We start from the raw sequence: 18888 nt of genomic DNA, 5'->3' as shown, positions 1-18888 counted from the left end.
TCAAATGGTCACATGGAACCTAATTGTGTGCAGAGTCTATAATTTTTTATCAATTACAGTCTCAATTAGATTTGTGTTGGTTGTCATGGTCCATTTGGATTTCTCATATTTACAGCACAGTGTGCTCTGTAAATGAAAATTTATTTTATGAGTCCATTAGGAAAGAAAACAAACAAACATGACAAACAAGGACCAGTCCACTTAGTAGTACAGGCTAGTCTAACATAGGAATTCACTGAATCATCATTTAAGGCATGAGATTTTGAACTCACAAGTTCTATAGTTTATAGCTCAACTTAAAACTTCTAACTTGTGCACCTCTCAGCAAAATAATTCCCTAGATGATGGTGGGAGTTTCATCCTTCCTTTTTCATTGTAATGGTTTATCACCTGGGAAGCACGGAAGCTTCAGGGATCCAGCTGCTGCTGGATCTACTTCAGAAACTTTTTGGCTAAGCTTGCATTTTCACCTTAAAGCTTGAAAGTTTGGTCTGTAGCATTTCCATGAGTTAGCAGATTCTGAAGAAGCTGTCAGACAGTCAATACACCAGGAGGTGCAGGAGATGGCTGCAGAAGGCTGCAGGTGATAATGGCTGCAGAGTGACCTTAAGCCCTTTCAGGCCACCAGATTCTGCCTGTTAATTGCCCTTGCTTTGACCTAGCAGCGCTGCTTGCTGCTCGTAGTGTGCTTCAGGCGTTAGCATGAGGTAGTGAAAATCTGGCCAGGAGTTGAGCAAACACTCACAGTAGGCGTCATAAAAATTCTAAAAATATTTATGCTTATTTAAAAAAATGCTTTTAATTCAGTTTTGTTGTTGATAACTGAAATGTGTGCATTAGATGCTGGTGGGTCAGCTTGAGTGATGCAAGATGTAGGTGGAAACATTGCCTAGTGCTGAATACCACAGAAAATTTTCAAAGACCTGGCTGTGGAGGTTTGCTGGGGTCTTGGGTACCTTCTGTGCAGCTCTGAAGTAGTACTGCAATTACTGCAGTGAACATGAGTTCATGTTCAGTTATTTAAATATTTTAGTAACTTTGCACCTTTTGTTTCCTTTACAGCTGTTTTTGCAGGAGTCCTACACTGGTAAGGTTAAATATATTGCTTCAGAGTAATATGATATTTTAAAATAATAAAAATTTAATTTTTAGTTATTTTTAGAGAAGATGTTGGGATAATTTATATTTAGAACTTTCAAGACTAAATTATCTTTGAACTAAATAATTCTGTTCTTGTGAAGATGATGTGAAAGGTTTCTTAAGCCTGTTCAGAGAAGAGTGAAGCCTGCTTTTCAGGTGAAAAATTGCTGCTTAATCTTTCAGTGTCTGCATTTTAATTAAAATAATTACAGTTTTATGTATAATGTATAGTGTTATAGTATTGTTACTAATGCCATAGAATTTAATAAATACTCTGTGTTAATACTTTTTCAATTTAAAATTATCTGAATAGATGAGGATATTGGCATAATATATGAATAAATTACAATAGCAGTTTGTAAGTAAACTTTGGGTATTCATTGAATGGTCTTTGCTATCTATGACTTAGTACATATTCTAAACCTCTTTATTCCATTTTAATTGTTATTATTTTTTGGCAGGTGTCACATAACAACTCTTTTTGAAAATGACCGTCATTTTTCTCACCTGTCAACACTAGAAAGAGAAATGGCTTTTCGCACGGAAATGGTTAGATTATGTTTCAGTGTTTGGAAAACTTCTGTGTGTAATCTGATCATGGACTTTCCAGAATTTCTTAATACATTCTGCATAAGTATACATATTGATCTCTTACAGCGACTGTGCATTACACTTTTACGTGCAGAGTGTGTGACTTGCAGGTGATCCTTATGAATGTATCACTTCACAGTTCACTTAAAATATAATCTAAAAGTATGGTTCTGGAGAACCCAAAATACAAAACTGCAAGTATCTCAGACCTTGCTTTCAGTTATAGTCTTCTTATGCAGCCTTTGTTGTCTAAATATTTTTCAATTAATATATGTTGGCCTATATACACACACACACACACCCCTTTTGTCTGCTTTTATTTTGAGAATTGTGAAACACTATTTAATGCATAGTTACCAGCCCAAATGAGAGATTGCCAGGTCTGCTATGAAACAAAGTGGAAGGAAACCCACGTCACTTGTTTTGGTGGCAGTAATAGAAGAGATTTGGAAAACTGGATAGTCATCTTTAATAAACCTGTCCTGTTTGTTACGTTACAAAATTTGTTTAAAAATGAAGCTTGTATGTAGTGGTTCCTGAAGCAGAAGTGACATCTTTAATTGTAAATAATTAATCTGTTCTTCTGTAGGGTCTTTATTATTCCTACTTCAAGATCATTATTGAGGCACCATCATTTTGGAGTGGAGTATGCGCCATTATGAATGACAAACTAACTGAATATCCTTTAGTGATTAACACCTTACAAAGGTTCAATCTTTACCCAGAGGTGAGTTATGTTTCTGCAAATCTTTGGTTGTTTTAGCTTTGACTACAAATTTGTAAAAGTTAGTCTGGAAAATGTGTTTGTAAAGGTACAGTGACTTATGAATTGTTGCTTAAATACTGTATTTCAGTTCCAGATTTCAAATGAGAAAGTTACTTCATACATTGTGATCAATTTCCAAACTTCAAGTATTTTCAATCAATGATGAAAGCTTTCTAGATCTTAGTATTTTGTGCCCAAAAGTTGCAGACCAATTCTATACTTGTCTTTTTTGTTCTTTTCCCTGAAAGCAAGTAGGTTGCTGATGTTATGTACTTCAGGAAATAAGGCGTATGAAGTATCAGAAGTATGTGACAATAATGACTGAAGTGATACAGGTTGCAAGAGGTTATTTTGTTTTCCATTTTGAGTAGAACACACAAAACTCACAGGACCAAGCACATCACAGTTCCTAGTGGCTGTGAAATCCATGAGTGGTAATAGTTAGATGTTGCATAGGAAATTCTTCTGTGGAGGACTGGCTGCTGTTGATTTGTTGCATACTTAATGTTTCACTTGTTACCTGGTTGGATCACATTGCTACTCTGCTTTTTTATCAGTAAAAAGAACATGTGTTTAAAGTACAGAAATGTTGAGGTTTCTGTCTCTTAAGGTTTTGCCAGGGTGTCTCAAACATTTTGCTTCGGTTAATGTTAATTACATTTCTGTAATTTCATGTGTCAGCAGCTGTTTATTTTTATGAGAACCAGCCAATAATGGCTGTGATTGTTGGGTCCTAGCTTTTATACTCATTCTCCTTCTCTGTTGGAGCAGAGCTGCTTTCAGGAACTGTATGTGTAAGAGTTCTGGGTGTGCATGTATTTGTACAAGTTGCAGGTAGTGGTTTCATTTGCTTCTTAAGTCCTTGCTCTGGAAGAACTAAATGCTATGTAGGTGAGCACTTTTTGTTGCCCTCTCACTTGTTTAGGGTTTGCTTGGAATTTTTTTCTAACTCCAGATGGATTGCAATTCAGTTCTAGAAATGCCCCATTATGAACATCATTTGAATACTAAAGAGTTATTTCCTTTAGCTGAAAAATATTTCTTGACTCCAGCTACAGTCTGACTTTCAAAAATCAAGGATTACTGGTCAAATGAACTTGTTCTTAAAGACTCATCAGTATCATCCTGAAAGATGACTAAATAAATTATATTATGAAATCAGATAGAGTGGCTGACATTCTATAAGAACACTGGGTTGATTACAGTGCAAAATGTGTAGGTTTGTCTGTTCATTCAGATTTCTAGGATTATACTTGCTTGTAGAAATTGGTGATAAGGTATGAATTCATTCATCTTTTTTGTGCCTGTGTGGACATGCAAAGCAGACAAATAGTCTCCTCTACCCCTTTCAGTCATTTACTGCTTAATGTCTATATTTCCTGCAAATAGTGCTTTGGGGTTTTTTTTTTAAGTGTATTTCTTGAGTACTCCTGTTTCCACATAACAGTATTTATAAAACTGTCAATAGGTGCAATTTGACATTCGAAATACATTGTCTGAATTTATAGAATTTTCTTATGATTATAATGAGGCTGTGTGGTGAGAAGATGCTTGTGGATTTATTTGTTGGCAGTAAAATTTTTCCTTCAGATGCTCAGTATCCAGTCATGCTTCCTGAAAGCGTTTCATTTCCTGTTTGATATTTTGGGATCTTTCCAGCCCTTTCAGTCCATTAGTAGCACTAAGGCTGAATTCTAATAAAATGTTTGTTTGTTTAATGGATAGTAAAATTATATTAATCAAAACCAATCTGGAAAGCCCATTGCTAAATAGGATGTTAAATTAATTACGAAAAGTAAAACAATTCACTACTTTTTAAGGCTAGTTCAGCCAGTACTAGCCTTAAAAACTTTTAAAAAAAGGAAAAAAAGTAAAATGAGTGTGTAGCAATCAATACATCGTTTATGTAAATTATACATATACGCAGTAAAAAAACCTGTCGAAAGCTACAAGGTTGTCCTTGTAGCTGTACAATGTTAAAATTCAAATAAAGTTGATTTTTCCAAGTATTTGCTCCATAGTCAGGTTGTTCTAGTAATTGTAGTGTTTTCATTTCTGATGAAAAATTATAGATAATGTGTTAGTTTCTGTGGTGGAGAGATAATGTGTTAAGTTTGTTCTCTGGATGTTCATTGTTATGGAACAGTTGATATTTCTGTGTGTGGTGGTGATAACGAAGATGTGAGTTGAAATGAGGAGTGTGTTGCAAAGATCCATGTAGTTGGGTTTAAAGTGCATATTCAAAGGCAACTGGTGAAAGGGCATGACTTTTCTACGTGTTCTTTTGCAGCAAAGGACTGGCCTTGCCATAGAATGCTCCTGGGTCTGAAAGCTAGGCTTTTTGTTTTCCAAGTTCTGCATTTACTGCCTTATCTGATACAGAACAATAGAAATTCCAGAAACATCACTGTGCTCCAACTGACCTAGCAATTTTGTGCTGCTTACTGATTTGTTTCCATTTTTATGCCCATGTTAACTGTTTCATGTAAAGTAGCTTTTGGCAAAAAATAGTTTTTTTGCTTGAAATACCTAGCCTGATACCTTTTTAGGGAGTATTCACTTGTAAAATCTGCAGCAGACACAGGCACTTGTGACATAAACAGGTTTAATGGTTAAGTTGATTAAGTCATTGGATTTTTTTTTTTTTGGTGCAGCATTGGTTTGGCAAGAATGCTTTATATGCTTGGCTAATGTCACTTTTCAGGGCTGGTGATGCAAATATGCCATACAGATGTCCTTAACAAAGCACATTCAGGTGGTAAGAAGAAAGACACTGATTTGGTTCTCCATGTCTACTGATGTCTGTCTGGAGATGGGGCAGTTGTGTGCTTCATGTATGCACATGTGCACTACCAGAAGCACCAGGGCACAGATGTTCAGAAAGCTTCCAGGAATTCAGGATACTGTACTTTGTAAGGCACAATGTTGAGGCTCGGCGTCTTAGTCTAGGAAGATGTAGTTATATTTTAAATATACAGGATTTACATTGCGAAGGTGTGAAGGCCACAGGTGAAGTGAGCCATGAAGATTTGAGCCTTGAAATTAAAAATTAATGAATTTTAGAATCCCAGAACAGTTGAGGTTGGAAGGGCTGTCTGAAGGTCTTCTAGTCTCAACACTGCTCAAACCAGGGTGAAGTAGAGCAGGTTGCTCAGGGTCATCTCCAGTTTCAATTTGAATATACTCCACCTCTATGCAGATTGTTCCAGTGTTTATAACTCCCAAATAACCACTTGGTTTATAATTGGTTTATAACTCCCAATAACCACTCCCAAATTAAAAAAGTTTTTTTCCTATGTAAGTGGAATTTTTTGTATTTGAATTTGTGCTCATTGTCTCATCTCTTGTCAACCAAAGAGTCCGTCTCAGTCATCTTTATTCTATGTCCTTCTAGTCTTGCACAGCCCAGAACTGAGCTCAGCACTGCAAATAGAGTCTTAGCAACGCTGAGTGGAGGGGAAGAGTCGCCTTTCTTGTCCTGGTGACATCCAGCTGATGATATATTTGTCTTTTTTGCATCAAGGGCTTGTTGCTGGCTCAAGTATAAATTGTCCATGAGGAATCACAGGTCCTTTTCGGCAAAACTGCTTTCTAGGTGGTCAGCTTCCAACTATACCGGTACACAATGGTGTTCATCCCCAGTGCAGGACTGACTTTGCATTTCCCTGTTGGCAAGATTCCTGTTGGCCGATTTCTCCTGCCTTTTGATGTCCCTCTGAATGGCAGCACAAAGGATCAGTCTCTCCTTTCAGTGTTTATCCTGCAGATTTGCTAGGGATGTTGCCTTGTGCCATCATCTGGTATTAAGATGTAGAACAGATTGGCACCAGATTAAAAAAAATATCTGCAGTTGTCTCCTTACCTATCAAGACAGTTGTCTCAGAAGGTTATAAAGCAGGGCAGGTGTGATTTCACATTTGTAAATCCATGCTGATTGCTTCAAATCACTTTTTTGTCCTTTGTATATTTGGAAGTGGTTTCCAGGAGGATTTACTCCATCATACTCTCACACCCGTTGTCTGTTTTTCCTTCTTGCCCTTCTTGAAGACAGAAGTGACATAAAGAGTTTTATTAATTGTATGGGGAACAAGAAGAGAGAATCATCTTTCTCTGTGACACAGGGCAGAGGCAGCTAATACTGCAGTGGTGAAACATATTGTCAGTCTGGGAACCCCTGGGTTATAACTTTCAAAGCAGCTCAACTGGAATGACCACATTACTCATTTATGAACTCTATAAAGTCAGTTATATCCTGACAGAATAGCTTGGTAATGTTATTAACTAATGGCTTTGCTGTGAGATGAGTTCTCATTTTTGCTGTGTGTAAAGTACTGATGTTTTCTGTGTCAGGTGTTGAGATTTAGTTGAGTTGTTGTTATAAGAACATTACAGCATTTGCATGGAAAATGGAAATGCTCTCTTACATTGCATCTGGAAGCCCTTTGAATGCATGCTTAAAATTGACCTATCAAAATTTAACAGACTAAAAATCCTAAAGATTTGGTCCACTAATATTCTTGTGAGGTGGAGAAAATTAATTGGCTTGAATGAGTTCAGTTTGGTTAACTGTCCTCTATCAACAACATCTCTGATTTTAATATCAGATAAACAAAAATATTCAAATGAGGAACCTTCCAGACAATGCAATACATAGGGTTTTTTTTTTTCTAAATATTGCAGCTTGATGCACGAAATTATTTCTGTTATAAAGCATCGAAGTATCAATAGGCATACTTTTAGTCTGTTAATGAAGTCTGTTAGATGCCTCTAGGAAATTGTGGTCAAAAGTGCTGAGATAAATCCTGAGTTTGAAAATGAGCCTGGATGAGGGCCAGCTGTCATGAGAGGTTACTCTGGGCAGAAACTTCTAATCCTGTTTTCCCCTAGGTGGTCCTTGCCAGCTGGTACCGCATATATACCACCATTATGGATTTTCTTGGTGTACCGACAAAGACATGTTGGACTGTAAACAGAGGAAAAGGGCTTAGTCCTGTTGAAAGCTGTGAAGGTAAATTCTGGTTTATGATGGTTTCTCCTTGGAAGCATGCACTTGTGGCTTTATGTATTTCAAATACTCCTGTGTTACCAAGGGTGAAAAATGTGGGTTTTGCTTATTAGATAACTCCTCCAGCCTAGATTGAATTCCTGTCCTGGACTTCAAAACTTCACAGTTATGATCTGAGCCTTCATAATGTTGGATTGTTACAAACAATAAGATGTCCTAAATGTAGGAGCCTACTGTACATGTATTAATTTGTGTAACTTCTGAAGGATTCCAAATACATTCCAACTTCCTGCATTTCAAAATTTCCTCCCTCAGTTTTGGAGATTTTTTAGAGAAATCTTACCTAGTGATGCTGCTGAGAAGAATCCTCTTCCTCTCATGAGCAGCTATTCAGCATAAGAATTTCAACCTTAAACCTTGATTTGACACCAAAGCAAGGACACTGCCACTTTTTTTTCCCCCATGTTTGAAATATTGGCTTGTCAAGTACATATTAAACAATAAAAGTACCTTACCAAGAAGTGCTTTCGAGGTGTTCTACAGTCAGTTCAAGCTGAATAATAGATGATAGTTTGTGAAGTTGTTTCATTTTATCATTTAGAATGCTTTTGTGTGATGACAGGGTAGTATTTTTCCTTCGCACAAAGGCTGTAAGAACTTCAGAGCTTGAATGGTTCACTTTCTCTAATTTTGTAAGAAGCAATAAACAAGTGTACAACCCTTCATTCCTGTTTTTCATGAAAACAAAACCAACAGAAGCACCAGCTATTGAGACTACTGTGTTTTGTGAGCATATCATCATCTTACTTTAGAAAACTGTCTTGCTGTGTTTTCAGCAGTGGGAAATAATCAGTTTTGCATATGAAACTGAAGTTTTGCTGCCATTCATTTTAATGAATAAGGCTTTTTATGCTGTATTGCTGAAATGATTAGAGCCAGGAGGGTTTAAAGAAATAGTGGGAAAGAGAATAACGGCAAGAAGAGCGAGCACAGAAGTGTCTGTTAATGAATAAATTGAAAGACTTGCATTACTGGAAAATATCTTGGCTTATAATGAAACAAAGAAAGCAAAGAGCATTGTGTGTGATATGTTTAAAGATGGATTTATTCCTGCAAGAGATGGGAAGTGAGAGACTAGTATCAACTAACCTGTTCTAAAAAGCTCTGTGAAATAAAAATGTAATCTAGAGAATATTCTTAGTCGTATTTCTACCTTCTAAACCTCACAGGTTTTTCTTTGCAGTTAATGCATCCCTCTTGGCTTATTCTGTCACTGACTGCTGCAATGTTATATCTACCCCTACTCTTCCTGTTTTTTTTCAAAGCTGTGATCTCCTGATTGAATCTTCACAAGAGTCTTAATGACATCTACTTTTTTCTTTTGTCTCTTTCTCTAGACACACAGAGATACTATACTGATAGTTTATATATAATATAGATATATTAAGGTAGTATACTGATTGTATGGTGCTTTATAACCAATATGGCCTTTCTTCTGTATTTGACAACATATATTAACTGTTTTTTGTTAGGGTTGGGAGACCCTGCTTCCTTTTATGTTGCTGTGATTTTTCTGTTGAATGGATTCATGATGTCATTGTTCTTCATATATGGTACATACCTCAGGTAAGGCAGCTGAGACTGGGCTATTTAGTTGGTATTAGCTGTCTGTTTTTGGACAAAATTTGAAAAAGTGAATGTAAAATTATTTTTATGGGATATTGATTATTTGTTTGTACAACAGTAGTGCTTTTTTTTTACATGCACATTGTCACTAAAAAAAATTTTTCGAAAATTTTATTGAGGTTGTATCTCATTGATACCACCGGGTTGTGAATAAAGCTAGATATTTGTATGTGTTTTAAACAGCTTGTGACATATTTCTGGTCTTAAAATTATCACTGTAACTCATTTTTAAGCACAAGTTGAATGATGGTGTACTTTTAACCAAAACTGGGGTTTTCCCAGTGCTTTGCTTCAAGTCGTATTTGCTCGTATTTTCATTTTAACGTAACTGAGAAGGCAAAATATGTTTTGACCTAATACATTCTTTTGGACAAATTGTATGCACTTCCCTTTTTCTAGAAATTTCTTTTTTCAGTATCTGTCCTTACATTTCAGGAGCTGTAATACACTTTCATATAAAAATGGATTCCACATTCAGCAGAAAAGCAGAAGTGGAAATACTTCTGGAAAAACAGAAGTGTTCTGTTTACATCTGTTTTCACATGTTGGTTTTGCCAAAAAGTGAAAGGCAGCTATAGTTTCCTCTGAGAGATGTGATTGGTTTCCCCCTCACTCATTTTCTGGCTTCATTGTCATGGGTTTTCTTCTTTCTCTCTCTCAAGCATGTGCTGATAGTTAAAATAAGGAATAGCTCAGGGCAGGCACTGTCAGTAAAAACAGGAGGTTGCCTAGTGCATGTTTTGAGGAAGTAGGTAAACTTTGAATATTTGTGTTGTTAACTTGTAATATTTCTCTTAAGGGACTTATACATAAATTCACATTTTATATATGAACGTCATTGAAAAATCAGCGCACTCTTTATTTCTCACAACTTTCTTTAGAAAGCATCGACCTTGAGTTTTGTTTCTGGTTTGGGGTGTTTTTTGGCAAATTTTTGTTTTGTTTCTAGGGCTAACATTTTTAATGCTAAACGTGTTCTTACTGTCATTTTGCATTTTAGTGTTGAAGCTTTTCAAATTTATGGGATGTAAAGTTGAGTTTTACATGCAAGGATGCACAATTCCTGGAGATTGTTTTAGCACTTGGTATCTTTAATCCTCAGATTTTGTACCCAGAACCTACTGATTCTGTTTGACTTGTATATTAGTGATGAGTGAAGGATCTGAGAGGGTTTGATAGTTTTTCTTGGTTGGCTTTTTTGTGTGTGGTTGATTTTTTTTGCTGTTGTTTTGTTTGGGTTTTTTTAAAGAATCATAACAGCTGGCTGCTGCTTTTGTTTAGTAGCAAAAATGGTATTATCTGTCATTCAGAGTAGTAGTGAACTTGTGTGCACAAAAATGTTCTTTGCTTTATATCACATAACTTGAGCAATTACAAATATGTTCAAGCAAATAGGAACATTTTCTACTGCTCTTTTGAAATGGGAAAAATATAAGTAATATCTTTGGGTTTACTTTTGCTATTTATTCAATAGGTGAATTTGATATGGAAATATAAAAAATACTTAAGGGCTTAGAAAGCTTCTTCATGTTAACATTGCAGTATTTCACATAAAAATTATATTGTATTTTGCATTGACCATATAGTGAGTTTATATTAAATATGTTTTTTTTAATGTGCTTGATTTGATTACCCTAAATTAATCTTTTGATCTATATATGTTGGGTAATTGAGCATGCAGATTCTGAAATTTACTGCTCAACATCTTGGGGAAGAAGTACTGCATTTATGTTGCCTGGTTTTTAAAAGCACTGGATGTAATGATCTAAACCAAAATTTGTGAGCAGTGGAATAACTGTTTTCCAAGTTATTAACATTAAAATTGGTGTTCTGTGAAAAAGAGTTGATGTATGAAGGACTGGTGTGCTCTGAAATAAACACTGTCTAACTAGTATTTTAATATTGTATGTACTCTATTGATTGCTTTCCCTTGATGTTTGGAAGCTTTCCTCCCTTCCCCCCAATAAGCTTAGCTATACACAAGTACCGCTTCACATTTTGTAAGCAACATTGACCATGATAAGATTCTCTTGTACCTATTTTTCTTCTTTTCACAGTGGGAGTCGTCTAGGAGGCCTTGTTACTGTGTTGTGCTTCTTTTTCAATCATGGAGAGGTAGGTTTCCCTCTCCCACCATTCCTTTTTTTTTTTATTATTATTGAAGTTTAAGCTAATTCTGATTTCATTAAATGTAGTGATGTTGCTTATTTATTTGAGATTTAATTTAAATAACTTAATTAAAATAAATTAATAAGACAATTGAAAGCAAAATAGACTATGACTGAAAAATACATAGCACAGTCCAATGTCCCTTTAGTGCTTAAAATAAAACATCAGAAAGGAAATATAATGTAAATTGGTCCTGAGATTGAAACTTAGTAGCACAATGACTTGAAGTTTCAAAACAACAGAATACTCTATTTTCTTGCCCATACCACACATAACTGGGCTACATGTACTATATGAGTAAGCTTCAGAAGCTTCTTTAAATTGCTATATATTTTACTGGAAATTCATCAATACAAAGAAAAGTGCAAAGAAGCCTCTGTATTACTTATATACTATACCTAGGATACACAGAATTTAGAAATAGTGTATGTATATAAAGGATTCCAGTGCTAAACTTAAGTAAGCTGCATTGCAGGAAAGAAGAAATAAAGGAACTGTCACTTATATCATCTCCTGGTTTTCCCAGTTAATGCTGTTCATGTCATTGTTTCATATTTTGGAAGAAAAATCATAGCTTTCATTCTTATTCCTTTGAGCTGTTTTTTTCTTTTTTTTCTTAGTGCTCATTTTATGAATGGAAATTTGTAAAGAACTTCTAAATGGAAACTAACTACATTATAGATTAGTTTGGGGTTGAATTTATGTTTTGTTTTCTTACTTTACTGAGCTGAACTTGGTAGAGAACACTGAGCTATAAGAATATGTATTGTACATAACAGAATTAGAGATGCTTCCATTCCATTAAAGTAAGCTTTAACAGATTTCTTATAAAACAAAAATCTGTATGATAAAATAACTATTTAAATAACTATTCATTTGAAATGTCTTTTCTTTAAAAATCCCCCATGTATGCGTGGGGGATATTTAAAGAATTTAGGCATTTAAGAATTTAAGCATGTTAAATCATTGTCACCTATGGATGTTGAAGTGCCTGGTTGAGAACAGATAAACATTAGAGTTGCAATTATTTTGTGTTCTACGACTGTAGATACAGCATTTTATGTGGATTTCTGTTCTTAATGGCATCCTGAAGTGAAATGATGTTTGGTCCTTTGTTAGTGAATACTAATAGAATAGGTCCTGTTTTGCCAAGTCTGTGAAGGTGGTAAGTGTAACTTCAGAAAGAAATGTGTTGAAAACTTTCAGGTAGGGGTAGCAAAAAACCGTTTATTTCACTGTGGTACAGTGCAGTTCTTTCTGTAGGTGACTGCAGGAGAGCTTCTCTCTCTCTGTGAATGACTTGACTTGGGAAAAAAAAGCACAGATAATGTATTTTGGAGAATGGTGTGAAATCAGATCTGCATAGCTCTACACAGATGTAGTCTGGGCTTTGGTAGGGCTTAAGGAAGGCGACCCTGATTCAAGCTCAACTGCATGGATTTCTGGAGAACAGTAGGAAATACTTGCAGAGATGCAGTGTTGGATTCCAGCTGGCACTTCATGTTTGGTCTGTAGCTGAATGGAAAAACTCTGACTTATTTGATATTGTTGTGTATATGGCTATGGTAGTACCTGTAGTTCCAGGTGCACAGGGGGTCTCTCCTCACTGGGTGCTCTGTTGAATGCCGTGCTGTGGGTGTGCCTGTGTGTGTCTAAGAGATGCCCAGCTCTTTGATAGGCTTGTGATTATGTGCAGATCATCTTGTGTGGGTCGACAGTGGATGCAGTCGAGCTAGACTAGCTGCCAAAAACTTCCTTTTCTATTTGGGAAGGATGGGACTGAGCTACACAAGTAAGCCTGCTGCAAGCCTTGGTATCTCAGCTGTAATGCTATGTAAAAGTGGTATGTAAAAATGCTCTCTGACTTTGAGCTAGTCAACCTAAGGCTGGATGTTTTGGTTTGTTCTGTGCTTGTGCTACTGTATTTTAAAGATTCAAACTTAGACAAATCTGATATATTTCTACCTGCAGCAGAGTGAGTTTATAGCCTTGATAAATCATCCACAGATGATTGAATTTAGCATTACATTCCAAATATAGAAAAGTCGTGTAGCCCATGTTAGTCAATCCACTTCTAAGGATGCTTCCTTTTTATGATTGTGTATGCTCATCATTTTTTTCCTGTCTTATCTTCTCCAGTATCATAAGATTTGGTAAACCAAATGTTGCTGTAGTCTTGAAAATATGCAAAATGACTACACTGCTTTAGAATAATCATGATTATATTTATTGCTTATTAAAAAAAAAACTCATCACATCTGTGCAGTCATCTGAGGACAGCATATTAATACATATATTTATGAAAGGTTTATTTTAATGATAATTGGTGCAGCTTTTACCAAGAGTGCTTCTAGAGTCAGAGACTGTGATTAATGTGATGGGTTTCTGTTCTTTGCTTTTATTTTACACTATTAATTTATCATACTTGGGAAATAGCAAGACAATAAGCAAGGAATTATATAATGTTGATTTTAGTGACTTGTTTGGTAAGACAATATTTTAAAAAGTGGTTTAAAGATTCTGGGAAGCAAAGGAGAAGGAACATCTTGGCAGCAGTATTTTTGTAGATTCATTATAGTCCATGTTAAGATGAATTATATTTTTCTCTTGTAGCTGTAAAGAACTTATTTCTAATTTTTAATGCAAACCTCTTGATAGCCAATTTGAACCTGTTTTTTGTATGTCAAAGTACTCCTTGTAAAGTCGTATTTGTTCTTTTTTTTAAGGTCAGTGCAAGCACTTTGTAAAGAGCTGAATATAAACAGTCAACAGTTGTAGCTGAGCCATTTGCCATGAGGCCTATTATTTATTTGTCATGAATCCATTAATTAAGAAATTAATGAAAAGCTATTCAGTTGACTTCAGTGTATTATGCTTTGCTTTATTAGGGTTAAAGAGAATACATAAGTTATGTATAAGTAGTATAGGGTCTGTATGAGCTTCATTTCATGAGTTTAGTGTATTGGCCTGTTTCTCAGGCAGCTTCAGATTTTATACTTAATGTGCTGATACTAATAGAAATGTGAAATGTTTATAACTTAAAGAACTCTAGCATAATGAGGAATATATTGCTTTATCTTTCAGATCATCTCCCAACACACTAAGTGTGGCAAGTCACTGCATGAATTTGAGAATTATTTACCTAGGAGAGTTGATTATTTCAGCAAAATCAGGGACAAGTAGCTGCTGCCCTGCTTTTTTCTTGGATATTCTCTAGCTGCCACATTTCATTTTGGAAAAACAGTGATCTATTTTAATTAAACAGTGTATATTAGGCCCCAAGTGTGGAAGCCACTTTGTTTTCCTTCCTCTTTCTGACTAAAACCTCATATAGCTTGGTTTTTGCTTTATTGGAGTATCTGTAGTCATTCATTTTTAAATACAAATGCGCGGTTTTATGGAAGTGTATCAGTGAATGTTACCATCTAACCCAGTTCTTACTTTCAGTGCACTCGTGTCATGTGGACTCCACCTCTTCGTGAAAGTTTCTCGTACCCTTTCCTTGTGATGCAGATGTTGCTTTTGACCTATATTCTCAGGTACCTCTCAGTTTATACTGGGTCTTTACAATGCTTTAAAAAAACTGAATGTCACAGGACATTTATTTAAGTGCCTTTATTTAAATATTTATTTAAATGCCTCCATGTGCTGTAACAATGGTATCATTAACAGAGAAACTTTCCTCTGGCTGTTACATTGCAGACGCTGCACCAGTAGAACTGCAGTCATATTACTCACTTATTAAAAGGAAAAACTTTGCAACTTGAAGACATGATTTACATAAAAATCAGAATTACTGTGTTGGCAAATACGTGTCTAAAGTAAAAATCAGAATTTTTGGTTGATGTCCCTTCCTTCCCATGAGAAACAAGCTGATACTTCATCAATTGGTTTTGTCCCTCTTGGAGAGTGGTATGTTGGCTGCACGTAGAGGAAGCCTATGCTTTGCAACAGAGGATGCTATAGGCACCCATAAGCTAGTATGTTCTTGCAGTTTTCTATGACTAATTAACTAGTCTCATTAACTAGTTCAATTATTTAGAGCAGTCTAATTACATTAATGCAGGGATGCTCTTGAGTTCATTAGCCCTGCTTTTTCCGGTGATTATTTCTGGCTTGCAACATGATTATGTTCCTGTCTTGCCTCTGTTATTAGAAAATAAGCATGACCATTCATACTTAAGGGCTTCTCCACCAACTCCTTTGCATCAAATTTACAATGTATTTATGATTTAGCTGAACTTAGTACTTATAACCACCAATTTTCTTTTATTAGGTCATAGTGATTTGTAGTTATTGATGTTTAAAACAAAAGTATTTCCTGCTTGTCACTAATTTGTGTTTTTTTTATATGAGGAAAAGATACGTGGTGTCTAGAATTTAGTGAAACTTGAAACATGACATGTTTCAGAATTGAACTTGCACTTGAATCAACACAGGATTAAATATTTTAAATAGCTTTTATTTCAGGACATGGAGAATAGATTGGGGTTTCAGTTACAGATGAGTTTCATGTACTTGTCATTGTCTCCTTCCCTGAAACATCATTCAGGATTGCTAGCAGAAAGTTGCAGAAAGTAAATATGCTAGAAATGTGAGAGAAAGAAGTTAAATCACTTTCAAATGCAGACTATTCTGAAATCATTGTGATTTCAGCTGAAATGGGTATGGTTGTGACCTGACTGTAGAGTTGTCACAAGAAGGTGAAGCACTTGCAAATGTCATACTTTGGCCTGCTCTACTGCATACTGCCAGGAGAAGACTTGTTTGGTAATCAGTGACTCATCAAATACTTAGGGAACATTAAACATCAGAGCTGTTGTCATGGACACCCAAGGGAAAAAATATTACATTTATTTGAGCAGTGTTATTTGTAGTTGATCAATATCTTCCAAGGTAACTGTGTTTTTATCGCATTTTCTATTGTACTTTTCAATTATGTGCAAACACCTGTGTAATTGTACTTACTGATGCCTATTCTGTCTCTTTTTCCCAAGGATTCCGAGTATTAATACAGGAAGCTTGATTGCACTGTGTGTTTCTAATATCTTTTTCATGCTTCCCTGGCAGTTTGCTCAGTTTGTTCTTCTAACTCAGGTAAGTCCATATTTACCTCTAAATAGCCTCTTTGTCTAACCTGGGCAAATTGACTGCTCTGTATAGACAGCCATTGAATTCACAACTATACTTTTCTTTTGGTCAGATTTCATTCTCGCTGTCAGGAAAGATTCTCACCATTTACCACATCAATCTGGCTAGTCTTGAGTTTAAAAGTTGACTATTTACACCACTTACCATCCTGTCTCCAGGACTAAAAATATTTACTTTTCTCATATAAACAGCCTCTAGCCTGAGATCAGTACATTAGAACAAGAAAAAAAAAAAAAAACTTTGTCTTTTGAAGCACAAAAAAAAAAAAAAGCATTGATCAGGCTGTTAAAAATTTTAAATGTACCAGTGTTTGCATGGCATGTAATATCTGGCATGATTTTGCATGATTTTCTATATAATTTTGATGCGTCTGTGAGTAGTGCTGTAGTCTGAGATTCTGGACAGTTGAGGTAACTGTAGTTAGCACTGAAATCTGGTGAATGCTGAGTGGAACTGTAGGATACAGTCACACAGCAACTTCCTTTGTGTTTGAGTTGGTTGAAACGTAGCCTGTTGACTGAAATCCATCTGTGTCTCCAGACCTTTTCACTTATCTGCCTTACTTGAAGCAGATGATGCCTGGTTTGAGTTGATAGCTTTAAACAATCGTTATAAGCTGTGGTATGCAAGGTTTCTAACTGCATAAGAGAAAACCAATAAATTCTATAAAATATTGAGAAAAACTCGTCACTATAACCTGTTCAAGATGCTGAGCCTGAAATTTGAAAATTCAGGTTCACTTCATAGTTTCATTAATTTCCCATATGACTTTTAAGAGGCTGTCTAATCCATAAGTCAACAAGATTTATTTTCCTCAACAGCAAATTGTGGATGTTTCCATACTTTGCTGAAAACTTAAAATTAATGAGTAATTCTTTTGTGGTTTTGACTGATATATTTTGGGTGTTTTGGTTTTGGCTCGTTTGGGGTTTTTTTTTTATTGGGTTTTTTTTCCATTTTTGTTTGGTTTGGTTAATTTGGCTTGGTTTTTGTTTGTTTGGTTTGGGTTCTTTTGTGTTTGGGTTTTTTAATTTTTTTTTTTTAATTTAAAGGTGAAAGGTAATGTGTTAGTGCTTTATTTTGATGACTTGGATTTTGATAAAAGTTGAATACTTATTTCATAAATATTCAACTGTATTTGATAATTCTTCTTCAGAGTACCACAACAGGATTTTTGAAAGAAATAATTATGAAACACCTAAGTACTTAGCAAAAAGTAGCAATAAAAGTTAATGATTGTCTGAATAATCTTTTCTTTTGCATGAAGGAGTACACCAGTGCAAATTGTTTTAACTTCCTTTTCACTTTTGATTTTAGATAGCTTCATTATTTGCGGTGTGTATTATGGGTTACATTGACTCCAGCAAATTGCAGAAGATACTATCTGCTCATATGGTAATGCTTTTTTAAATAGACCTTAAGTCTTCTCAAACCTTAAGTCTTAAGTCAAAGCATGAAAAGAGACCATTTGTCTGAAGTGTTTTCCTTAGTTGCACAAAGGTTGAAAACATGCAGTGATGAGGGAGGGGTCTGGATTGGAACTAAAATTAGATTTTGAAAACTACTGTAGTCTTGACCATGCAAAAATCTTGTGGTTTAACTATTTGGGGAGATACTTAGAAAGGAGGACAAGAAAAGAAACTGTTAAGTTGAAAACAAATTTTTTTTCAAAACTGTATGAAAAAGTCAAAAAAGAAGGGAAAGATAAGTAAAAGATGTGTAAGTTTCTGCATAATACCTGATTTTAATTTTTAAAGTTGAGAACATGATCAAGTTTTGCTTTTTGAAGTGAGATTACAGTTTTAAATACAAAGGAAGATGTAGACAAGTTTTTTTTTAAGAAATGTGATGGTGTTTAAATTTTTTTTTTGCTAAAATTGTGTTATGCTAACTCAGTGGGTGAAAAGAAAATATTTCCCCAGAAAAGTAACTAAATTATATTTCATATGTTTTAAAACATTTTTTTGAAATACTGTAAATGATAAACTAAAGGCAGTGGTAAGTTCTATGTGATTCATTTCTCATGTAAAGCAGGGACAAAATAAGCAGATTTGTTTGGTAGCTTTTTGACAGAAGCAGGATGACATACTTAAGCTTTCTGGCTTATGTCAATAGCTATATCATAATTTAGGTGCCTAAATGCCATAAATAGCCTCTTTTCAGATAGATAAACAGTCATGTTATGTTACAGAGATAGCTTATTGAATCTGGGTAAACTGCCAGTCTGTTTCATGGTGTTTTCAATTATTGCCTCCCTCCTACCCTCCTCCTTCTGTGGAAAATGAAAGTCTTAACTATGTGAAGAGGGGAGTAGAAAAGTCTGCAAATTACTGTGTTATTTTTCCTTATTCCTGTGTATAAAAAACGACAGAGCTTGCTT

At 35.2% G+C, this 18888-nt stretch overlaps 1 protein-coding gene across 1 annotated transcript in view; it reads left to right on the top strand.

Annotated features, from left to right (window-relative positions):
• The window catches only part of DPY19L1 (dpy-19 like C-mannosyltransferase 1), a 45072-nt gene that overhangs the window by 5370 nt on the left and 20814 nt on the right, over window positions 1–18888 (top strand). Inside the window, exons 3-11 of the mRNA XM_053959969.1 lie at window positions 1063–1087; window positions 1602–1689; window positions 2321–2458; window positions 7385–7505; window positions 9035–9128; window positions 11246–11303; window positions 14805–14896; window positions 16355–16454; window positions 17826–17903. Coding sequence (XP_053815944.1) covers window positions 1063–1087; window positions 1602–1689; window positions 2321–2458; window positions 7385–7505; window positions 9035–9128; window positions 11246–11303; window positions 14805–14896; window positions 16355–16454; window positions 17826–17903 — 794 coding nt within the window. The remainder of the gene's footprint in view (window positions 1–1062; window positions 1088–1601; window positions 1690–2320; window positions 2459–7384; window positions 7506–9034; window positions 9129–11245; window positions 11304–14804; window positions 14897–16354; window positions 16455–17825; window positions 17904–18888) is intronic.

Source organism: Vidua chalybeata, chromosome 1 (assembly GCF_026979565.1).
Source record: "Vidua chalybeata isolate OUT-0048 chromosome 1, bVidCha1 merged haplotype, whole genome shotgun sequence".
Lineage (NCBI taxonomy): Eukaryota > Metazoa > Chordata > Aves > Passeriformes > Viduidae > Vidua > Vidua chalybeata.
Note: the sequence above shows the minus strand (reverse complement) of the source record. Positions and strands in the feature narration are given on the sequence as shown.